Source organism: Protopterus annectens, chromosome 17.part0 (genome assembly GCF_019279795.1).
Source record: "Protopterus annectens isolate FY-2018-M chromosome 17.part0, PAN1.0, whole genome shotgun sequence".
Taxonomy (NCBI): domain Eukaryota; kingdom Metazoa; phylum Chordata; order Ceratodontiformes; family Protopteridae; genus Protopterus; species Protopterus annectens.
In genome coordinates, this window is record NC_056751.1 from 253,453,544 (window position 1) to 253,477,946 (window position 24,403).

General features: G+C 38.0%; 1 protein-coding gene across 1 annotated transcript in view; it reads right to left on the minus strand.

Moving 5' to 3' along the window:
- Window positions 1-5,451: 5,451 nt before the first annotated feature.
- NME6 (NME/NM23 nucleoside diphosphate kinase 6) overlaps window positions 5,452-24,403 on the minus strand; it is a 149,135-nt gene continuing 130,183 nt past the window's right edge. The window contains exon 6 of the mRNA XM_044059424.1: window positions 5,452-5,858. Within this exon, the coding sequence (XP_043915359.1) occupies window positions 5,851-5,858 (8 nt within the window). The 3' untranslated portion in view covers window positions 5,452-5,850. The remainder of the gene's footprint in view (window positions 5,859-24,403) is intronic.

A 24,403-nucleotide genomic window follows, 5' to 3' on the forward strand; every position in this document is an offset into this window, starting at 1 on the left:
AGGACATGACATCAAACTGCAAGGGAAAGGAAATATTACTATTATTTTTTTCTGAGTACCACCCCATATGTTTCTTTGATTTAAAGTGAGTAAGCTAATTCTTTTTCACCAAAAAATTGTATTGACTAATTCATATCCATGAGACACAGTTGATGTGCTAAAATAATTTTTTTCTGTTTTCTTTTCTTTTTTTTTTTTTGGCTTGTTAAGGGGTTGTTTTACTTATATTACTTCTCCATGGGCTGCAATAATACCACCCAGTATGAAGCCCGATGCTACTGCATCTTTATAGACAAAAAAGAGTCTTCAAACATAAAAGGGGTCTCCACTGGTCTCATGTTTGTTATGTTCATGTTACATACTGCAGTCACTAATTATACTTAAATGTAATGGCACTTTCAGTCCTACAGTACATCATATATATATATATATATATATATATATATATATATATATATATATATACATACAGTGGATATAAAAAGTGTACACACCACTGTTAAAATGCCAGGTTTTAGTGATATAAAAATAATACCACAATAAATCATTTCAAAACTTTTCCCATCTTTAATATGACCTATAATCTGTACAATTCATTTAAAAAATAAAAAAATCTGTTAGGGGAAAAAATATAAAAAATTAAAAGCATACAATATGCTGGTTGCATAAGTGTGTACACCATTAAACTAATACTTTGTTGTGTGCACACCCTTAAACTAATACTTTGTTGAAGCACCTTTTGATTTAATTACAGCATTCAGTCTTTTTTGGGTACACACCTGGCATCAATTAAAGAGACTCTGATTAACCCCAAATAAAGTTCAGCTATCCTAGTAAGATTCTCCTGATATTTACTCAGTTGCCTGCTACAGCAAAAGCCATGGTTCACAGAGAGCTTAAAAGCATCAAAGGGATCTCATTGTTGAAAGGTATCAGTCAGGAGAAGGGTACAAAAAAATTCCACAACATTGGATATACCATGGAACACAGTGAAGACAGTCATCAAAAACTAAAGAAAATACGGGACAACAGTGACATTGCAAAGAACTGGATGTCCCTCCAAAATTGATGAAAAGACAACATGAAAACTGGTCAGGGAGGCTGCCAAGAGACCTACAGCAACACTGAAGGAGCTGCAGGAATTTCTGGAAAGTACTGGTTGTATACTACATGTGACAACAATCTCCTGTATTCTCCATATGTCTGGACTATGAGGTAAGGTTGCAAGACGGAAGCCTTTTCTTACACAGAAAAACATCCTGGCCTGGCTAAAATTTGCAAAACAATACATCGTCTCCCAAAAGCATGCGGGAAAATGTGTTATGGTCTGATGAGACGAAGGTTGAACTTTTCAGCCACAATTCCAAAAGGTATGTTTGGCGCAAAAACAACATTTTGCACCACTGAAAGAACACCATCCCCACGGTGAAGCATGGTGGTGGCAGTATCGTGCTTTGGGGTTGCTTTTCTTCAGCTGGAACTGGGGCTTTAGTCAAGGTGGAGGGAATTATGAACAGTTCCAAATATCAGTCACTTTTGACCCAAAACCTTCAGGCATCTACTAGAAAGTTGAAGATGAAGAGCAATTTCACCTTTCAATATGACAATAACCCCAAGCATACATCCAAATCAACAAAAGAATGGCTTAACCAGAAGAAAATTAAAGTTTTGGAATGGCCTAGCCAGAGCCTAGACCTAAATCTAATAGAAAATCTGTGGCTGACCTGAATAGGGCTGTGCACAAGAGATGCCCCTGCAATCTGACACATTTAGAGCACTTTTGCAAGGAAGAATGGGCAAATATTGCCAAGTCAAAATGTGCCATACTGATAGACTCCTACTCAAGAAGACTGAATGCTGCAATTAAATCAAAAGGTGCTTCAACAAAGTATTAGTTTAAGGGTGTGCACACTTATGCACCCAGATTATTGTGCATTTTTTATTTTTTATATTTTTTTCCCTCACAGATTTGTTTGTTTTTCAATTGAATTATACAGGTTATAGGTCAAATTAAAGGTGGGAAAAGTTTTGAAATGATTTATTGTGGTTTCATTTTTTTATATCCCAAAAACCTGGCATTTAAACAGTGATGAGTACACTTTTTATGTCCACTGTATATATCAATAGTGTTTTGCTGTTTTCACGTATTAACTATCATTTAATCATTCATTGCTGAGATCACAAGACTGCCAACTGTTTAAATACATTATAAGACCATTTGCATTTTCAGGCAAGGAGTGACTGGCACCTCTTCAAAGCTGGTAATTACATTTTCTATCTGCTTGCTCTCAGGATGTCCACCCCCTCCAACTGCTCCATTGGAAGAGATACAGCTTCCTCACTATTGTAGCCTACTTGGGCATAGATCAGCCTCCCAACATCTACCAGGTGGCAGATTTGGTCTTAAGATAACCAAAACAGTCCATCTCCTAGGGTGCTAGCTTTTGAGAGCATCATTTCTCTTAAAAATAGGTACAGAAATATGAATAATACTGTACAGAGGGCATGCTAAAGGTATTTCCCTGGAGTACTTTAGGGTAGATGCAGTTACAAAGGCCACTTATATGAGGTGGCACGATAGCACACAGGTGTCACCTTAATGTCTCTCTTGCTAAAATTAAGATGATTAAGGAGGAAGACTGCATGTGGCCTTGTTTCAATTTTCAGATCACCTAACATTCTTCTCTTTCTGGCTTGTCCCAGGATGAGACATGCAGTCATTTTAACATCTGCCATCCTTATGTAAACATGTGCATGAATATGAACCCACCCACACCCACTTAGACCCACACATACACAAACACATACGTACGCGCACATGCCATCCTTATGTAAGCATGTGCATGAATACACACCCACCCACCCACACCCACACATACACAAACACATACGTACACGCACATGCCATCCTTATGTAAGCATGAATACGCACCCACCCACACCCACACACACTTAGACCCACACATACACAAACACATACGTACGCGCACATGCCATCCTTATGTAAGCATGTGCATGAATAGCCATCCTTATGTAAGCATGAATACGCACCCACCCATCCACACCCACACACACTTAGACCCACACATACACAAACACATACGTACGCGCACATGCCATCCTTATGTAAGCATGTGCATGAATACGCACCCACCCACACCCACACACACTTAGACCCACACATACACAAACACATACGTACATGCACATGCCATCCTTATGCAAGCATGTGCATGAATACGCACCCACCCACCCACACCCACACAAACCACATAACCAATACGTACTACATGCCATCCTTATGTAAGCATGTGCATGAATATGCACCCACCCACACCCACACACACTTGGACCCACACATACACAAACACATATGTACACGCACCCACACAAAACAACATCTTGGAGGTGAAGTCTGGTCTTGTCATGAGTCTGCTAGACATCAGCTTGTACACCTCCACACAGTGACATGGAAAGAACTATAGGACATAAAGCTCTCTATCTCAATGGTCACTTACCTAGGTTTCTATCTGAGTCCATGTCACTACAACTTCTGTTGGAGATTCATCTACTGAACAATTAAAATCTTGACTGAGCCACATGAATGGAGATTGTCCACTGAACTGTCTGACCCAACACTGACTAAATGCAGGTTATTCACTGGCCACTATCTTTGTAGTGGTTAAATGTAGACAGAACTTTCTCATACATAAATAATTTGGTGAGTGATTTACTGTGAATATTGATATATTCACACTGTTAAGTAAAAGCTACAACCCCGACTGACAAATTTGCAGAATAAAATTATTAGGTACCTCTCAGTCTGCAGTCTATAAACATTCACATACTGCTCCAAGTAGTACTTTATGCTGTTGAAACCCACATGAATATATGAAATATTTATACTAGGATTCCTTAAGTGCTTAACTGCCTTTGAGGAATACTTTACAACTAAAGTTGCAGTCTATGATTTGCTACCTCACTGTGATGCCAGGACAGCAACAGTGTTATGGAAAAAAGTACAGAAGAGTTAACAGCTGCAGAGACATTCATTAGGAATGACTATTTTTTCTTAATGCACATTAATGCAGTAATAAGGATGGTATAGTGGTGCAATAAATAATTGCCCCACAGAGCTTGTTCTTTTGATGAATCACCATCATTTGACTGAATGAGCATTTCACTGGATGACAAATCATTGAATCCAAATGTTTGAAAGCCCGTTTCCCATTTCACTGAATGGCAATTTGGCTTAAAGTCCATTTTATTGAATGTGGTATATCTACCTATATATATATATATATATATATATATATATATATATATATATATATATCTATATATCTTTATATATTTTTATCTATCTATCTATCTATATAGATGCACACACAGACACACATATCCACACATGCATATATGTAATTCTGTAATGAGGCAGACTATACAGAATATTATGACAAAGATTTTGCTGGGCTTGTTGTGTCCTTTACACAATCACTGCCAATCTGGTTTGTATATGTGTGGTGGCAATGATTCCCTGTGTATGATATTTTCACTTTTATGTACAGTTGTGAAACTGTGGGGTTAGTATACTTAAGAGTGGGAGTTGTGGGGGGCAAAGCTCTCCACATGCAGATGCAGGGGGGCTTACCTTCCTTTACAAGAATATTTTTAAAGTGTGTTTCCTACAATGAAGCTCTCCATGAATGTATTTGTACAGCAGCAGGGATTCACTATGTGTTTTTTTCATCTTTTCTCTACTGTTATGTAGTCATATTTAATAATGGTAGTGTGGGGTGCAGGGTGCAAAAAGTCTTTTTAAAAAAAATTTTCTCTTGGGTGTTCTTGACTGTACCATGTTTCATTTATTGTTAATTGAATTAAATGATCTTTCAGTGAAATGGTCATTCATTGAATAGTCATGAACCTTTCTGATTTGGTTTGTGAGCTGGGTGCTGAGTGTGCACCATGGAAGTCTTTCTTTGTTCATGGAAGACATTGGTAGAATCTCCAGTCTCCTCCTCCTACATCCCAAAGACATACTGATAGATAAAATGGCAATCCCTTTAATGGCCTGACTTCTGCAATGGACTGCCAACCTTTTCTGAACTGATTTTCTGCCTTATACTCATTCCTTGCCAGTGCAGACTTTGACTCTGTTGGGACTCTGAGTACAAAAAAAAAATGAATGAATAACTTCGTAATAAATAAAGGAAAATAGAAGTTACAGTTTTTGAGGTCTAATCTAAGCTAAACCTAGTTTCTAAGCTGCCCAAACTTTATCTATTGCTCTATAAAATGCATTGTAAGTTTGTATCACCCATGGGGTATAAATGTCTGCTGGGGAATGTAACATTATTGCAAACATAACTTCTCTAAAGACTGCAAGGTATTACGGAAATGAAGTTATAACTCAGCAATCATGGTAAACAAACAGTGAAGTGTTGTCAATTCAGCTCAATAAAATTATTATGTTTATTAAACTTATGTTTAGAAACAGAATAGTGCAGATACAGAAATCATGTCAACTGTGGAGTGCAACATCTTCTCACAGGAATACTTAATTAAGAAAAGGCAACAAAAGCCATAGAAACCAAACAAGTTAGGCAGCATAGTGTCCTGAGGGCTTCCTGGTAACTCCTGGCTCGCTGACGTTACACATTCTGAGTTCAAACCTCTTTGTTAGGAGCACTCCAGCAATGACAAGCTTTGTCATCTTACAGAACTTGAAAGCTTAATAACATAGTACCATTTCAGAGGAGATAATGGCACACATACCAACGTCTGCAAGTCATAAAAGGCTTTGTTTTTCTTGCCATGGATCTTGTAGACAAAACATGAACAGATGATTCACATACCTAACAAAAACAAGGTTAATTTAATTTGTGAATTTGCGAGTACAAGGCAGGTTTTCAAGTGTGTTTTTGGGGACTCTCTTTTATTATAGAAGTGTGGATTTGAGGATACATGCACCAGAAATGATCAAAAAGAAAAACAAACTCTGTAGCAAGAAAATAATCACTTCAAACTTACCACCTGGTTACTTTGGCCTTAAGCACATGATGGCACAACCACCTGATATTCCACGATAAACATATTTTAGAGCTTGCTACATATCTGTCTGACAGTTAAGCACTGATTGTCTTTTGCTATGCTTATCTGTGAGTACAAACACGCATTGCAGCACTGTTTTTTTTTCAGAAATAAATCATTTCTGTACATATGATCTGCTTCCATTATACGACATAAGTAAACTAGGTGAAACATGACGAGTACAGCAAGTTCTTTAATATAAGGAAGGAATGCTTCCAGCATACTCATTATAATTACACTCGGAAGATCACTAAATACCTACATATAAGGATGTGTTTAAATGAAAACTCCTACATATAGCTCAAGTCCTGTTTTTTACTTAGTCCAAATAACCATTACTAAAATGGAACATCTTCTCACAACTGTTAATACTATACCTTCAGGGAGCATTACTGGACTAATTATCTTTTATTTTCAGTGAAACCTTGCAGAGTTAAATACATTACAAAAAATAGCAAAAGGGGCCAGCCCACTAGCACAGTCACTGCATTTCATTCACTTCCAGGTTATCACAGAGGATTCAGGTTATAAGCTGTTAACAATCTTTATCCCGTAGGCCTGAGCATGCTTCTCTTGATCTTCAGTTGCAAATTGTGACCCTGAGGAAGTCATCTAAAGGAAAACACATGCAAATGCCATGTCTATATCATCACAAAGGACTTTGTGTTTCCCTTCACACAGTCCCTAAGGTAGGAGTGCAGCTTTGGTGAGTTCAGGCCTGCATCCCATCTGGATGTTGGTTACCGCCTTTAAGGGGCTGCTGTTTCACTTACAGTGTTTTACAGCAGATTGAGAACTTTCATTCATTACAGCATGCCCTTATGATATTGCAAATGCATTGCTGCATGGGTAATACTTTAATAATCTCTTTTGTTTAGCTAAACTATATAGCTTACAATTTCTTTTTAATCTGCACTGTGTTATCATTTTGATTTTGTGCTATTCCACATTTCACCAGTGTCATAGTATTCTGCAGCTACTGTACTGATTTTGGGTATTGCTCCTGACAGATATGGTGTACTGCCCCTGTGTATTGCTTTAATGTATACGCATATATCAAGTCCCTACTGATTTGCTCCAAAGTACTGTCTTATTCTACTGAATTTACTTATGGAACACTGTTGTCATACTATGTTATTCTCATCAATACCATTCAGAGAGTTTACTGCCTCACCATAACGTTGATGGTTCTACATGTGTAAATGTACTGAATAAGACTGCAATTATTGTGTTTGATGATTGTTCTAATGTGCAAACTTTCAGTATTAGATTGTAATTAAGGAACTGTTTTACTGTTGACTCACTGATTGCACTGTTGTTACGCTGCCTCTCTCCTCTCTTTCCTTGATACTAATTACCTACCTCCTTTCCCTATACTTTCTGTAAAAGTCTCCACTATTCTACTAATTCTTTCTGTCTGTAGTTCTGCTGTTAACTAGCTCTATTGCTTTCCCTCTTTTACTTGCCTTTTTCCTCTGCCCCTTCCTTCCCTTCAGCTCTCTCATTCTCCTATGCACCCTTTTCTCCTGTCAGGTACTATTTTTACAGTTACACTAAGGAGAATAAACGTTTTTCACTTCTCCCCACTGAAATACACATTGCTGCAAATCTTGCTGCTTGACAAACAAGAGACTCTTCCAGCAGTGTGATTAATTTCCCATTGAAAGCGCAATGTACATTTCCTTCCACTGTAGTTCCCCACTCAGTATGTTTTACCATTTTTAACATTAAATGTGACCTTGTTTGTGGTGCACACACTAGCCTCAGTTGCCTTATTTTCATCCCCTCCCCCCTCACTCTCCCATCTCGTCCAACTCCCAACACATTCATCTCATCCCCAGTTGCTATAGCTCTTCTGCACTTAAACTAATCTTGGACCTGGTGCATGGTGTATTTGGACACTTCCCACTTCTTTTAACAGTTTCTTCAAAAGCTATATCCTCTTATTCTTCATAGTTTCTTCTCGACCCCTTAACCTATCTCCTTTCCCTGGAGTTGACCTCACCCTGGTTAGCACAGCACATTTTGGTCTCACTGATAGTTTTTCGTTTTAGTGATCTACCTCTCACAGCTCTGCCCACTCTGTTTCCCCTCACTATGCTCAGGCTCACTCTGCTTCCCTACCCTACCCCCATTCCCACTGACCACCACATTCATTACACTTGTACTCTCCTAGACCACACCCCATGCACAATCAGCCAATCAGCCACTCCACAACCACACACACGTATCAACTACTAGTTGCCAATAATTATTTAAACACAAACCAATTTCCCCACACATCTTCATACTACAGATTTTCCACTACCTTATATCCGATATTAGTTACTCTTCAAAATGCCCATTGCTAATTATTTTAATTTTCTCTCTCAGCACTTCTCTTCTAATACTAACCCAAGCCACATCCCTAAGAGCATGCATTTCCCATAATATTCAAGAACTCCTACCCTAATTACAGCAACACATCCCAATATAATTAGCTTCGCTAATATCTCATCATCTTTATTCAATAGTAGCAATGTATACACTATGAAATTCAGAATCTTCCTCATCAACAAAAACTCAAAAGAACTCTCTATACTTTAGCTAGGCCCTCTTCTAAAACCCACTACATCTCATTCCTTCTAAATCATCTTTTCTTACTATCTCAAAGTGGTGATATACATCCAAACCCCGGCCTTTCCTTCTCTCACAATACCAGCCATATCCCCTCTCCCTCCTCTAAGTCACCTACTAACACTCCAAACCTATTCATAATAACAATCAACACTCAACAGTATTGATAAAAAAAATTACAGAATTTCACACCTGGCTCTCTCAATATATATCTGATATCATAGCTGTTACAGAAACTTAGTTAAAGCCATAAAAATCAGACAGTGAAATAGTTCCAACTGGTTACAATATCCTACAAAAAGATAGACTTCAAAAGAAAGGTGTATATGTAGCTTTAATTTACCACACCTCCTTAACCATTACATCCTTTCCTAAACCTATTCCAACCTTTGGCAACATGGAAATTTTATTAGCATCATTAGAAATAAATAATAGTAAACATTTATTCATAGCAGCACTATATATTCCCCTGGTCCAAAACATTCCTATTCTTGAAGATTTTCTGTCTAGGACAACCCAAAACATATCCAATTAAACTGTCATTTTAGGGGATACTAACATTAATTGACAAAAGCTTATCTCATACTCCCCAGTTAATTATATTAACCTGCACATGTATACACAGCTTGTTACATGCCCTACACGAATACTAAACAAGCAACCAGAATCGATCTTGGACTGGATCCTTGCCTCAGATCCACACACGTATTCCAATACTGGTACCCTCCCTGATATCCTAAGTGACCATTTACCAGCTTTTTCACTTAGACACCATACCCAGCTCCAAAATCTCATTCATATAGAACATCTAGAAACATATCAGAATTCTACCAAATATCTTTCAATAACTCCCTAAAAGCCCCAAATTGGAACCCACTAAAAGCATTACCCTTAGAAGATGCTGTAAACTATTTTAACAACATCTTCCTTGACACCCTATATACTTTAGCCCTCATTCGGAACAAAAGAACAAATCTTAATCATACTCCTTGGCTTACAAAACCAACAAAGCAGATTCTTCTTTCCAGGGACCGAGCCTGGAAAGAATGACATAAAAACAAAAAACAAGCAAACAAAGTTAACTTCAAACAACTTTGTAACAAAGCCAAAAAAGTAGCTAGAAATGACAAAAAAACCCAACTATTTTTCACAACAATTATCTAGTCAAAGAAATAACCCTAAAAAATTCTGGAAATCAGTCTCTTCTCTCCTTAATCTTGGGACCACACAAAACCCATCACCATCCCGTGATAAAGACCCACAACAAATAGCCTACATTTTCAACTCCCACTTTATCAACAGGATTGTTAAACTTGTCAAAAAGCCCTCAGCAATAACAACCCCCCCCAACAATGAGATAAACACCTCAAACCCAATTCATGACAATCCGAGCTTACATCCCTCATTCCACAAAGAAATTAACTATACCCCAGTAACTCCCTTATTCTCCCTAAAACTAGTGCCCACCTCTCTAGTATTTAAATTGCTAAGTAAACTAAGACCATGTGCCCTATCTGCTGATAACTCCCCTCTGAATACTTGAAACTTAGTGCTGACACCATTGCCTGCTCCACCAGTATTCTAATTAAACAATCTATCTTAGAATCCACAGTCCCTCACATATGGAAGAAATCCATCATAACCCCATTGCATAAAGGCGGAAATACTAGTGATTTAACTAAGTATCGACCCATTTGCATTCTCTCACCATTATCTAAAATATTGGAAAAGTGTATACATACTTAACCACTAAACACCTTTCTGACAATAACCTCCTCGCCCCTACCTAACATGGCTTTCATCCTGCACAGAGTACTATTACAGCCTTACTTTCTTTCACTGATACTGTGAACAAAGCTCTGGACACTAGTCTATTGACAACAGTAGTCTTATTAGACCTATCCAAAGCTTTCAACACAGTATCACATACTAAACTACTCCAACTAGTAACATTAGGATGCTCCAAACATACCCTTACCTGGTTCACCAACTATCTGAACAACAGACAACAATCTGTCAGATGGCAAAACCATCGATTTGATTATCTGGTTAATAAGGCAGGAGCCCCCCAGGGGTCCATTCTTCGTCCTTTGCTTTTTAATGTATTTATAAATAATCTCCACAATTTCTCCCTACAAAGTTCACACATCCAATATTCTGATAATTCTACTATCATATCCTCCTCTAGCAACTTCCTAGATCTCCTAAAAATAACACAAAATTCTTTCTCAACCATAGAAAATTGGCTAAATGAAACACAACTACTACTAAATCCCAAAAAATCTAAGTTATTACTATTTTCATCTAAACCACCTCCACAGGATTTTAAAATTTACTCCCAAAACACAACTGAAATTGAAATAGTGAAAACAGCAAAATTACTAGGCATTACTACAGATGACAAACTATCCTTTAAACAACATATTCTTAATACAATAAAAAAAAAACACATTGTAAACTAGGCAAACTCTACAGATATAAACTCTACATGGACAAACCCCAAAAAATAAAACTGGCTAATACTCTCCTACTCCCATCCTTCCTCTATGGTTCCCCCATCTTTACCAACCTTCACACAACTCTAATTAACAAACTACAATCATGCTGCTATAAAATTACAAAATTTGCCTCAGGTCTTCCAAACCACACAAACCACTGCCAGGCCATTATGGTACTGAAATGGTTTGAATTCCCCCACTACCTCCATTACATCCAGCTTACTGTTTTTCATAAACTAATATACAACTCAAAAACTGCCCTTCACTTCATTCTATTCTACAGTCCTGCATCCTCTCCCAGAATCTTCTGTCTACTTATAAACAACTTCTAAGAGTATCCATACCCAATAAGAGAGCTGGAAAATCTTGTACTCCCACTCCATATAAAAACTATGGAATGCCCTTTCTCCCTCTATTATGCAACTCAGTTCCATAAAAATCTTTCAAATTCCCCCTAAAAACCAACTTGTATAGCTATCAAATCTGTCCTTGTATCCAAAATTATAGACCACCGTAAACAAATTCTAAGACTTTGCTGACTGGTATTACTCTTTTCGATCTCAAGTAATAATGTGTAAATCCTATGAACTCCTTTGACTTTTCCACATCAGACAAGGCATATCAATCGCTGTCTTACCTCTATAATCATTATTAGGCTAAATCCTAAGCATCCCATGTATTGGAGTGCATAAATGAACTGTTTATTATGAATGTATCGACTGTCTTTTTCTACTGCACACAATGAATGCCATTAAAAGTACTCTATGTGTGCTACTAACACCTACCAGATTGTATAAAACTTTCTACTCTGTGTGGTACTTATTCCTAGGAATTGTATATAAATTTGTGTACATTGTTTATTATTGTAAACATTATCTTGTTGTAAAAAATCCAAAAAATGAAGCACAAACGTATAACCAAACAAATACCTTCCGAAGGCTGCTGATGAAACTTTCATCAGCAGCCTTCGGAAGGTATTTGGTTGTTGTAAAAAATCTTATGTCAATAAATAATAAAGAAATTCTGCTTCTGGTGGTATAGCTCCCAATATTTCAGTATTTCAGGTTCAGACATTTAAAAATTCAGTCCCTGTAATGTTAATGTTTTTTGACAACTATACCAGTGATCTTTGTCAGGCTTTGCATCATTATTTATTTATTTATTTATTTATTTTACATTTGTTGACTGGGCTAGTCTAACTGGATACATGTCCATTTTCAGTAGAGGCCCAGGGAGAAAAGCTTCAAGACACTTACAAAATACAATAAAGAAGGAAATAACAGTAAAGATACATACAAAATACAAAATAAAAATTGTAGTTAGAACTAAAAAATATTTTTTTTTTCTTCAAAAAAATAGCAAATAGTTGAACATTGTTAGAGAAATACTAACTACCATACTCTGACTGTTCATAGCAAGGACAGTAAACTGCAAGGATTAATATTAATGAGAGGATGTTATATACATATATTTATGAAATTCATTAGCAGTTTCATGGTAAAAGGAAAACTATAGGGGTTAGACTATGATGTATGGTAGTTATTGGTGAGAAGTAAGAAAGTTAGTCAGGATTAGTGCAGGAACATAACCAGTGTGTATTGAGGCATAGTTTGAGTTTCTTTTTAAAAAGTGTAAGAGAAGACAGAGTTGTGAGTTCAGAGGGTAGTAAATTCCATAGCTTTTCAACAGTATTAGAGAACAGGAAGTTCTCTAATTAAGTTATTTATATATGATTCATTTATTTTATTTTATCTTAAGCTACTTGCATCAACATGAGAATTCTCTGTGTTTTATCACTCTGTGTCTTCCATCCTTCAATTGGACCACTTGTTAAGGATATTCAGTTCTTTTTGCATCTAATTATATTTGTAATTGATGATGCATGACCTGGGTTGGGCTATTATTCTCTTAAAATTGAATGGAATTCATGACTTGCCTTAGTGTGGGCTATCTTTCCAGAAAGGTCTTGTTCAACTACTATTTTTGCCTACTTTGTTTTGCTGTCAACATGTTACACATTCTTCCACCTTTGACTTTAACAGTTTAGGTACTACTGGCAATTTTATTTTAAAGCTTTAGTCTACTGATGGTTGCATTAGAGAGACTCTAGTGCTCTCAAGTGCTGTTTCTAAGATTTAAGAGGACCAAATGCATATCATTCCGTTCCTCTGTTCCTTACTTACCTTCATCTCTACCATCAGTATGTTTTTTTTTTTTTTTTACCCTTACATTTAATGGATTACATCTAGGGCATAAGGTGACATATTTAAAATTCTACCATTTTGCAAAACAAAGTAATTCTGGAGAAGAAAAAAAAACTGCAGAACATTGAAGCTAAATGAGTGCGGATACTGTAATGTGCAAATATGGATTTCCACTGCAATAAACTACTGTGGAATATCTTCCATCTTTTAGCAAAGAAACTTTAAAATACTTTCAGTTATTGGCAATAGTTCGCAAACAGTCTTGGCTTTCAAATCTGAACAAGCCTACTCCCAGTTTCTATCATAGTCTCTGTATTAATTCAGTTACAGATTTCTCATTCATAGCTATTTTAATTAACTTCAGGTTTCTACATGTATCACTGCTAATGACTGGTACTGCTTCTGTTATGACCACTACAAACATGGAATAATTGGTTCTGTAGTGTAAACAAAGATTGCATTGCTCTACATTATGTAACTTTTGCTAGTTTTTTTCAACAGTTTAAAAATACCGTAAGAAAGCGTTGTTATGTGTGTCTTAATGTCCTGTTCAAGCTCAACTATTTCTTTATCACTCTGTGCTATAATAAGTTCAGTTATTTGATACATCATATTGAGAATACATCCTCCCAATAAACAAATTTTACTGGACATTTTGCAGTGCAATGAAAGCTTTTATACTTTAGAGTATAGTCTTATGCTATTGTACATTTGATATCCTGGCAGAAATCATCTGTGTTACAATGGATAAAGTGATATGTTTTGCTCTTCACTTACAATAAATTAAAGGGCAGCACAGATTAGGTTTATAGGATGGTACTAGGCTATCAGCCCTATGGCCTATACAAGCCTAGCTATAACAATTCCCTGGCTATTTCTTCCCACAGTGTTTACTTCCCTGGACCCCTATCAAGCAGGGTGACTGACGTGATCCCCAAGGTGAATTTCCTATCTCCCATCCAATCATCAAGGTTCCTTTTGAAGAGGGCCAAAGAGGCACTCTGCTTGACATGTATGGGCAGTCTATTCCAGAGTCTGGGGAGTCTCTGGGTCAGGAATCTATCCCTCCTGAATGTTTTGTTCATTGTGATGACAAGGTTTAGATCCCTGCAGCATGTATCTCTGAGGGATTGGAATTTCGTTAAGTGTAGCATGTCCAACAGCTCTAGGTTTGACATGGCCTTGCATGTTAAGCAGAGATCGCCTCTGAGTAGACGATATGTGACAAGAGTATAGGTGGAGTTTTTTTAGATGGTCAGCATAGGGCATCTGCTTTAGGCCTATGATTCTTTTAGTGAGGTATTTCTGCGGCCTTTCCAGTTGTTGCAGATGTCTTGAGAGGTACATACCAAATGCTGCACTGTATTCTATAATGGGTCTAATGAGGGATGAGTGCAGTGGGACAATGACCTCCTTTTTTCTGGATGAAAAGCCCTTAGTGATGGGGTGTGCCACATAGAAGGATTTCCTGACTGTTGTGGCAATGTGTTTATTGAAGGTGAGACCACTGTCCACCTGTGTCCCTAAGTCTCTTATCACACTTTCAGTGTTTAGTGTACTGCCACCTATGTGGTAATTCATGGGTACATGTTTTTTCCCCAAAGGGGATAACTATACATTTCTTGGCATTGGGCTTGAGTCCATGGCTCTGGCACCAAGCATCTGTTTCTGTAAGACCTTTTGTAGAATATCCACATCATTTGGGGATTCAATAACGGCTCCCAGTTTGCAGTCATCTGCGAACGTTGTTAGCCAGAGTCCCTTAGTGTTGGCCTGTATTTCAGAGAAGTAGATGCCAAACAAGAGTGGTCCCAGGACTGAACCCTGAGGTACTCCACTTGTCACTTGTCTGGAGCTGGATTTGGAGTCGGCTACTTTTACATTAAATAATAAAATGCTGAAAAACTTGGTTTAATGCACAGAAGGAGACACTGTAATGCAAATGTTGAAAAATATGATACTGTCAGAAAGACCGGATGAAAAGATTTTTGCTTCCAGACTAAATGTATTACACTTTCCAGAGTGGGATTCAGAGCTGCTGTTCCAATCTAACAAAGTGATATCACCAAATCAGTTGTATAACAAAATGCTACACAGAATCCATGAAGCACAAATGAGCATAATTAAATGGGGAGGGAGAGCATTTGACATGTTTTTGCTTGGTATGTCTCCTTATTTTGAAATCAAGGTAAAAAATAAATGTCAGATTTGTAACATGTTCAACAACAGCAATGCTCAAAGACACAATGCTTCCTCATGAAATAATGGGCATTTCATACAATAAAGTAACTGATATTTATTCTATTTTAAGCACCTAAAATTACAATCAAATCCAGTCATTATGCTTCTTAATTTTTCAGTTTGTGAGATTTCATGCATCCTTATATCTAACTTTGGTCTACAACTTACAAGCCAGCAATGTCATTCATTTCCATAAGAATAGGAATTTGAGCAAATAATGACTAGTCCAAGACACCCACAGTCATACATTAGAGATAGTTACACTGGCTGTCAAATCATTATGAAAATATGCATTTTTAGCTCCAAGCAAGATTATTACTTCACTTCTTTGAATACAGAAATATTCCATTAAAACCAGTTGGGATGTCATCTTCTCAATTGTTTATAGAGAAGAAATGATGACAGTAACTTGCTTCATCAGTGTCGTTGCATCCATAACACATACTAACTGTAAAGTTGGCTAGGCAAAGAATTAAAATAAAACAGAAATGCTACTTTGTTAAATCATAGTACCTTCTACACTTCATCAAAGACAAGTTGCCAGAATCTAATGCCCACATTGCAATACTGTGGGTCTATATTATATCAGCAAACACTGTATAATCGACACACAAACTAAAGTGGGGGGGGGGCTTCACCAGCAATAAACATGTGACCAGTAAAACCGAGTGAATTGCCCCACGTGATGCATGTAAAATGTAAGGATGAAGCACTCAACAAACTGTTTAAATATCTAATAAGCAAGTAACTGGGGACAGTACCCTATGTGAAAACAGAAGCTAATGTAGCTGCTACAAAGTTACCAAAATTGTAAATATAGGAAGCAAATTATTAATTATAGTTCAAGCACTATTTTTACTGTTAAAGCAATGTGGAGTCAATTAAAAAATTAAAGTTTGATCTCAACAGACGAATACTACAATCTAAACATACATAAATAAGCATTTGTTACAGGAGGAAGTCTACCAGCCCAAGTGTGTGTGTGTGTGTGTGTGTGTGTGTGTGTGTGTGTGTGTGTGTGTGTGTGTATATATATATATATATATATATGGTTCCCCTTTAGAATCTCGAATTGCGGAAAGCTCAAAATTCATAAGTTCGAGCCCAGAATCTCGAGTTTTCAGCAACTCGAAATTCTAAAGCGGTCGTAGAAGACATTCAAAATGTCTTTACAATGTTTTTGCAGGGGGGGGGGGGCAAGCCCCCCTGCACCCCCCCACCTCCCCCTACTTAAATATACCAACTCCGAGATTGCATTACAATGTGAATGAGGGAAATCTCCCATTCCGAGATGTATACAGAAGCGCACAACGGGAGAATTTCCATTCCTCCGCTATAGTGCGGTCACAGAGCTGGTATATTTAAGCAGGGAGAGTGCAGGGGGACTCGGCCACTGCATACATGTAAGTAAACTTCCTTTTTTATTGTTTTTGCTGGTCTCCCCTTCACAATTTTGAGTTACTGAAACTCGAGATTCTGGGCTCGAGCTTTTGAATTTCGAGCTTTCAGTAACTCGAGCTTATGAAGGGGAACTATATATATATATATATATATATATATATACATATCGGGTCTATATTAGAACATCGAAGTTTCACAACTTAGCGAAACAACAGAAAACAGAATTTTTTCCTAGGGAAAGAATTTGGTTGTCTGTTTCTGTCGCTTCGATATTTTCAGCATTGTGGTAGAAAGTTATGGGTCGGGTTCAGGTAAGTGTGGGATTGGGCGTGGGTTAGGTGAGTTAGGGTTAGGGCACGGGTTAGGTATGTGTGCGATTGTGTGGATGTGAGGGTTAGGGCGGGTTAGGTGAGTTAGGGTTAGGGCGCGAGTCAGGTAAGTGTGCGATTGTGTGGATGTGAAGGTTAGGGTTTGGGTTAAGGTAAGTGGATAGTTAGTGGTGTTTGTACAGTTTAGTGTAGGGTTAGATGTAAGATTTTAGGTGCATGTGTGTGGATTGCTGTTTGTTTGGTGTGCTTGTGTTGTGTGTATGTGTTTCGGAACAACAAAATTTTCCCCTAGGAAAAAATTCGCTGTTCTGCATGTTTGATGTTCTCAGCTTTCGCTGAATAAGGGTCGATATTAGAACATTCGAAGTTGTGAAACTTCAATGCTCTAATATAGAGCCATATATATATATATATATATATATATATATATATATATATATATATACATATGGGTCTACTTTGAAACATCTAAAACCCATAACATCTAATTTCATAATATTGAGACCAGAACATCTAAAACCCAAAACATCCAAAACCCATAACATCGAATTTCATAACATCTAACAGTACAAATCACAAGAAAATAACATCCCCTCCACATCTAACAACACCAAACAACCAAACACACTTTTTACTACGTTTCTGCAGGGGGGCAAGCCCGGCTGCACCCCCCACCATAAATTAAATATACCAACTCCAAGATCATACTACAGTGGGAAAAAGTTAATTTCCTAACCCCACTGTATCAAGCCCCCCTTCAGAAACATAGTAAAAAGCATGTTTGGTGTCATTACATGTGTAGGGGATGTTATTTTCATCTGATTTGTACTGTTGGATGATATGAAATTCAATGTTTTGGGTTTTAGATGTTTTGGTCTCAATCATAGGTTTTAGATGTTTTGAAGGGGAACTATATGTATATATATATATATATATATATATATATATATATATATATATATATATATATAAAATCATCTTTCGGCTGTTCCCGTTAGGGGTGGCCACAGCGGATCATCTATTTCCATTTCTACCTGTCCTCTGCATCTTGCTGTGTCACACCAACCACCTGCATGTCCTCTCTCACCACATCCATAAACCTTATCTTAGGCTTTCCACTTTTCCTGTTACCTGGTAGCTTCATCCTTAGCATCTTTTTCCCAATATACTCAGCATCCCTCCTCAGCACATGTCCAAACCAATGTAATCTTGCCTCTCTGGCTTTGTCTCCAAACCTTCCAACCTGTGCTGACCCTCTAATATACTTATTCATAATCCTGTCCACCCTCGTCACACCCAGTGCAAATCTTAACATCTTTAACTCTACCACATCCAGCTCTACCTCCTGCCTTTTTGTCACTGCCACTGTCTACAACCCATATAACATAGCTGGTCTTACTACCCTCTTGTAGACCTTTCCTTTCACTCTTACTGGTACTTGTCTGTCAAAAGTCACTCCTGACACTCTTCTCCACCCACTCCATCCTGCCTGTACTCTCTTCTTCACCTCTCTTACACACTCACCATTACTCTGAACTATTGATCCCAAGTATTTAAACTCATCCAACTTCGTAACCTCTGCTCCTTGCATCCTCACCATTCCTCTATCCTCCCTCTCATTCACACACATATATTCTGTCTTAGTCCTGCTGACCTTCATTCCTCTTCTCTCTAGAGCATATCTCCATCTCTCCAGGGTCTCCTACTCTCACTACAGATCACAATGTCATCTGCAAACATCATAGTCCACGGGGATTCCTGTCTGATCTCGTCTGTCAACCTGTCCATCACCACTGAAAATAAGAAAGGGCTCAGAGCTGATCCTTGATGTAATCCCACCTCCACCTTAAACACATCTGTCACTCCCAATGCAGACCTCATCGCTGTCACACTACCCTCGTACATATCCTGTACCACTCTTACATACATCTCTGACACTCCCAATTTCTTCATACAATACCACAATTCCTCTCAAGGCACCCTGTCATATGCTTTCTCCAAGTCTACAAAAAGACAATGCAACTCCTTCTGACTTTCTCTGTACTTCTCCATCAACACTCTCAGAGCAAACATCGCATCTGTAGTGCTCTTTCCCGGCATGAAACCATAATGCTGATCACTAATCATCACATCCCTTCTTAACCCAGCTTCCCCCTCTGTAGTTATTACAGCTCTGAGCACATCACCCTTATTCTTACAAATAGGTACCAAAACACTTTTTTTCCATTCCTCAGGCATCCTCTCACTTTCCAAGATTTTATTAAACAATCTAGTTAAACACTCCACTGCCATTTCACCTAAACACCTCTATGCTTCCACAGGTATGTCATCTGGAGCAACAGCCTTTCCATTCTTCATCCTCTTCATAGCTATCCTTACTTCCTCCTTGCTAATCCATTGCACTTCATGATTCACTATCCCCACATCATCCAACCTTCTCTCCCTCTCATTCTCTTCATTCATCAACCCCTCAAAGTACTCTTTAAATCTGCTCAACACACTCTGAGTATGTTTTCCTCATTATCCTTTATCACCTTTACCTGCTGCACATCTTTCCTAGCTCAGTCCCTCTTTCTAGCCAATCAGTACAGGTCCTTTTCTCCCTTCTTAGTGTCCAACCTTTCATACAACACTACATATTCCTTATTCCTCGCCACCTCTCTCTTTGCCATGCACCTCATCTCCTTATACTCTTGTCTACTTTCTTCATCTCTCTGACAATCCCACTTCTTCTTTGCCAACCTCTTTCTCTGTATACTCTCCTGTACTTTCTCATTCCACCATGTCTCCTTGTCGTCCTTCCTCTGTCTAGATGTCATACCAAGCACCTTTCTAGCCATCTCCTACACACACACACACACATATATATATATATATATATATATATATATATATAAAGAGAGAGAGAGAGAGACGTAGATGATTTGGTGATTGCACGCATTCCTGTGCCACTTTACTTTTTTGGTAATTTTTGTCATTGCGAGTGGTTGTATTAGATTACAGATGAACTACAACAGTTCACCTGCAATATATTGTTAGAAGCTATCCTGTTTCTTCACACTTGTGCTTGTGTGACAGTGGTGTTAGTTTATTTAATTTCTGGGGGTGGGGGCAAAGCCCCCCATGTAAAATCAACATTTCTGGTTATTTTAGGTGACTGTAAATGTAATATTTGTTTCATTTGCAATCACCTTATGTCAATTTTTTAAATGAAAGTGATCACTGATGAACTTTCACAAGATACAATGGGGAAAGGTGAAACTCCCTATTTAAGCTTACAGCTTGCTTGCTCTCTTATGAGTTGCATCCAACTCCTATAATAACTATCACCATTCACAGCAATCTCTCACATCAGAAACTGCAATCCTTTACAGCACAAAGATTCCAGCCATTGATCTTGATTAACTGTTTTCAGATTACAACTCGACCAGCTAATCATCAATCACCTGTAGAGAAATATTGAGAACCACTGCCATAGTCACTGTAGGACGTTAGATTTGTCAGCACCAGCACCAGTCCACTTTTCAATATGAATCCATCAAGCTTTCCTCTTCAAGGAATCTAAATGTTTTCCTCATATGTCAGCTGTACTCTTTATGTATCTTATTGCTCTAGGCTAAATGGCAAAGTGCCTTAATATTTGCCACCAAGTTATCTGCATCTTAACGGTACCTTAACATATTATCAAAAAAAAAAAACAGAACAAATACATGTCAGAGAGAATTATTATTCCTGTAAGTGCATGAAATAGGTAGTATCTTTGGAAGAATTACGGACTGGAAGTAGGACACCAGACTGATAATGATAGCAGAAAATTGTACCAGTGTCAGAGGACACTAATATAGAAACTGAAACTTTTTTTTCAGCATGCACTAAAACTATTTTTTTTTTAAATCCATGGCTTGTTAAAGAGGCACATCATATTAAGAAGAGTGAGTGTATGTATTTGCATAATAATAAAATAGCACAAATGATCTGCCGTCTGTATTTTTGCCCAAAAGTGTGGTTAACATAAATCACCAAGGAGTAATCTTTTAAAACATATACCAGCACCGCATAATAAAGCAAAATTTAGTTTGCTAAGGGCCAGTTTAAAAAATGTGTAGGAATATGCCAACTAATACCCAGCTGGTTTGACACCGCTATCAGACATGGAGCAGAAAATAAACTATAAAGCAGAAACAGAATTACGTTTCTTCATTTTGTGAGCTTTCTCCAATTAGGTGACTACTGATCTTGCATTACTCATAGAAAGTACAGGGTTAATGGGCTATGTGGCCATTATATCTTGCCAGTACCTAGCCTTAGACCATGTCATTTTCAAGGAGTGATAGACCAGTTATACCTTTGGTGAATTAATGAATACCCATCCAATTGTCTAATTTCTTCTTAATGGAAGATAGCTTGTCACATTGCTTGATCTGGAGAGGAACTTTATTCTAGAGAAGAGGCGGTCTCTGCATGACAAACTGCATCTATACTGTGATTTGTTTTATTTGGTGAAGCAGATTCAAATATCTGGTTCTAGTGTTCACAAAACTGTTTGATTTGTAGCAAAATAAGAGGCTTTGGATTCACAGATTCCTAATGGCTCAGAAGGCAAGGCACAGATAATCACTAATGAGTCTGTAGGATACTGAATACAGAGACAAGGCCACCATCTTCTTTTCATAGAGCAGGTCCTTTAGTCCCATGATCGTTTTTTTAAGAACCTTTGGTGTTTCTCTAACAGCTTGACAAGTAAAATACATCCAAAATGGGTTACTGTATTCTATGATGGGGCTGATCAGTGCAGAATACACAGATGTCAGGACTTCTTTGGCCTTAGAGGAGATACCCTTTGCAATTAGTGGTGTCAGAAGGATTTCCTGACCACTGTTGCAACATGATGGGCAAAAAATATGAAGTTATCCACCTATTTTCCAAGATCTCAAACACATCTTCATTTTGGAGAATGGTATTTTCTATACTATACTGTGGGTGGAGAATTTGTCAAATTCAGCAATATTGCATTTTTAGTCCATTTCCTATTGCACCAGTATCAATAGATGTAGGTTCTCTTTGTAACTTCTGTATATCAAAACAGGTATCATGTACAACATACAGTTTACAATCAGCAAATTTAGTTAACCAGAGTTCCTGATATTTTGCTTTGGAGATCAGAAAAGTATATGACAAATAGCAAAGGATCCAGCATGGAACACTGTGGTACTCCACTAGTTACTTTCATGCTCTGTGGGTATGCCTGCCACCCTCACAGTGTGGATTCTGTCCCTCAGCTAATTTGCTATCAATCTAACTATATAAGAAACTATTTGGAGAACATTTAGCTTGTTGATAATGTTGGCATGCAGTACAGTATCAAATGCTTTGGCAAGGTCAAGGTATGCTGTATGGGCAGCATGACCCCTTGGCTGGTTATCAGCAGTTAAACCACTATGAGCATTGCCATGACCACAGCATTTCATGCAAAAGAATTAAAGAACATATTCTTTTTCTATTGACAAATTGTACTGATTGCAAGGATAGTCAAACCGTTAACTGACATTACTGGCAATGAGCTCTCTTTCTCTTACGTTCAGAATAATTCATAAATCCAAAAATAATCCAGTACAATTAAGGAATTTTTTTTAAAATCCTCAGTTTTAGGAGGGACAGAGTAAAAAGTACAGTTTTGTACCTACCATAAATGTAGATGTCCGATAGGCATGCATCTGCAGTCCTAACAAATGGATGTTACATCCAGATATCTTCAAAACCATAACAAACAAATGGGGACTACCAGAGATAGACCTGTTTGCCTCCCCACACAACCACCAATTGAAGAAATTCTGCACAAGAGCATACCACCCACTTGCTTGGAGGGTGGACTCCCTTTCCTTCAGCTGGAAAAACCTGATAGCATATGCATTCCACCTTCCTTTGATGTACAAAGTCCTACTGAAGATCAAAGAAATCAGATAATCCTGATAGCTCCAGACTGGCTGAGGCAACATTGGTACCCGCTACTGAGGAGCATGTCTCGGACACATGCATGGCCTCTACCTCTATGTCCTTTACTTCTAACACAGAACAACTACAAGATCATACATCCAAACTTGAAAACACTACAGCTAGCTGCTTGGAATATTGCATAAACCAGATTTATCTCAGAGGGTTAAGGACATTATCCTGGAGGCTCGCAGACCTCCACAAGGAGGACTTACTCAGCCAAATGGAAAGATACCTCATTTGGAGTGCAGCAAAGGAGAATGTATCATTGGCAAACATAGCAAACATCCTGGAATACTTAGCAGAACTGTTCCACAATGGCCTGTCCTACTCCTCCATTAAGATTCATGCATCAGCAATTTCAGCAGAATACAACATGGATCCTCCAGTCTTCTCTCATCCTCTACTTAGGCAGTTCCTGAGAGGAATCAAAAATGTAAAGCCTCCAAGGAAACCACCTTTGCCTACATGGGATCTCAACTTTGTGCTGGAAAAGTTAACACTTCCCCCTTTTGAACCAGCAGCAACAGCAGACTTACAGGTCTTATCTTGGAAAACTGCTTTCCTGCTTGCAATCACTTCAGCAAGAAGGGTATCTGAGGTACAGGCATTAATGGCGGTACAGCCCTTCCTTATCTTCCATCAGGATAGAGTGTCTCTGAGAACTAACCCTACCTTTATGCCAAAAGTGGTCTCCAGAGTATCATTGAACCAAGCGATTCATTTACCTACATTCTTCCCCAACCCACAGAACAGGGGGGAAATACTACTACATACCTTACCCTAGGAATACCACAGAGAGGAAGGAGGGTGGGTAATCCTGACTGCAGATGCATGCCTATCGGACATCTACATTTATGGTAGGTACAAAACTGTACTATGTCCTTCAAGGATGCATCTGCAGTCCTAACATATGGGTAGAATACCATAGCCAAACTGGGGGAGGAGGCACTAAGCTAAAGATGGTGTAGTTAAGATCCCTTGCAGAACAGTAGTTGCAAAACCTGCTCGGGATCTGGAGTATAAGGGA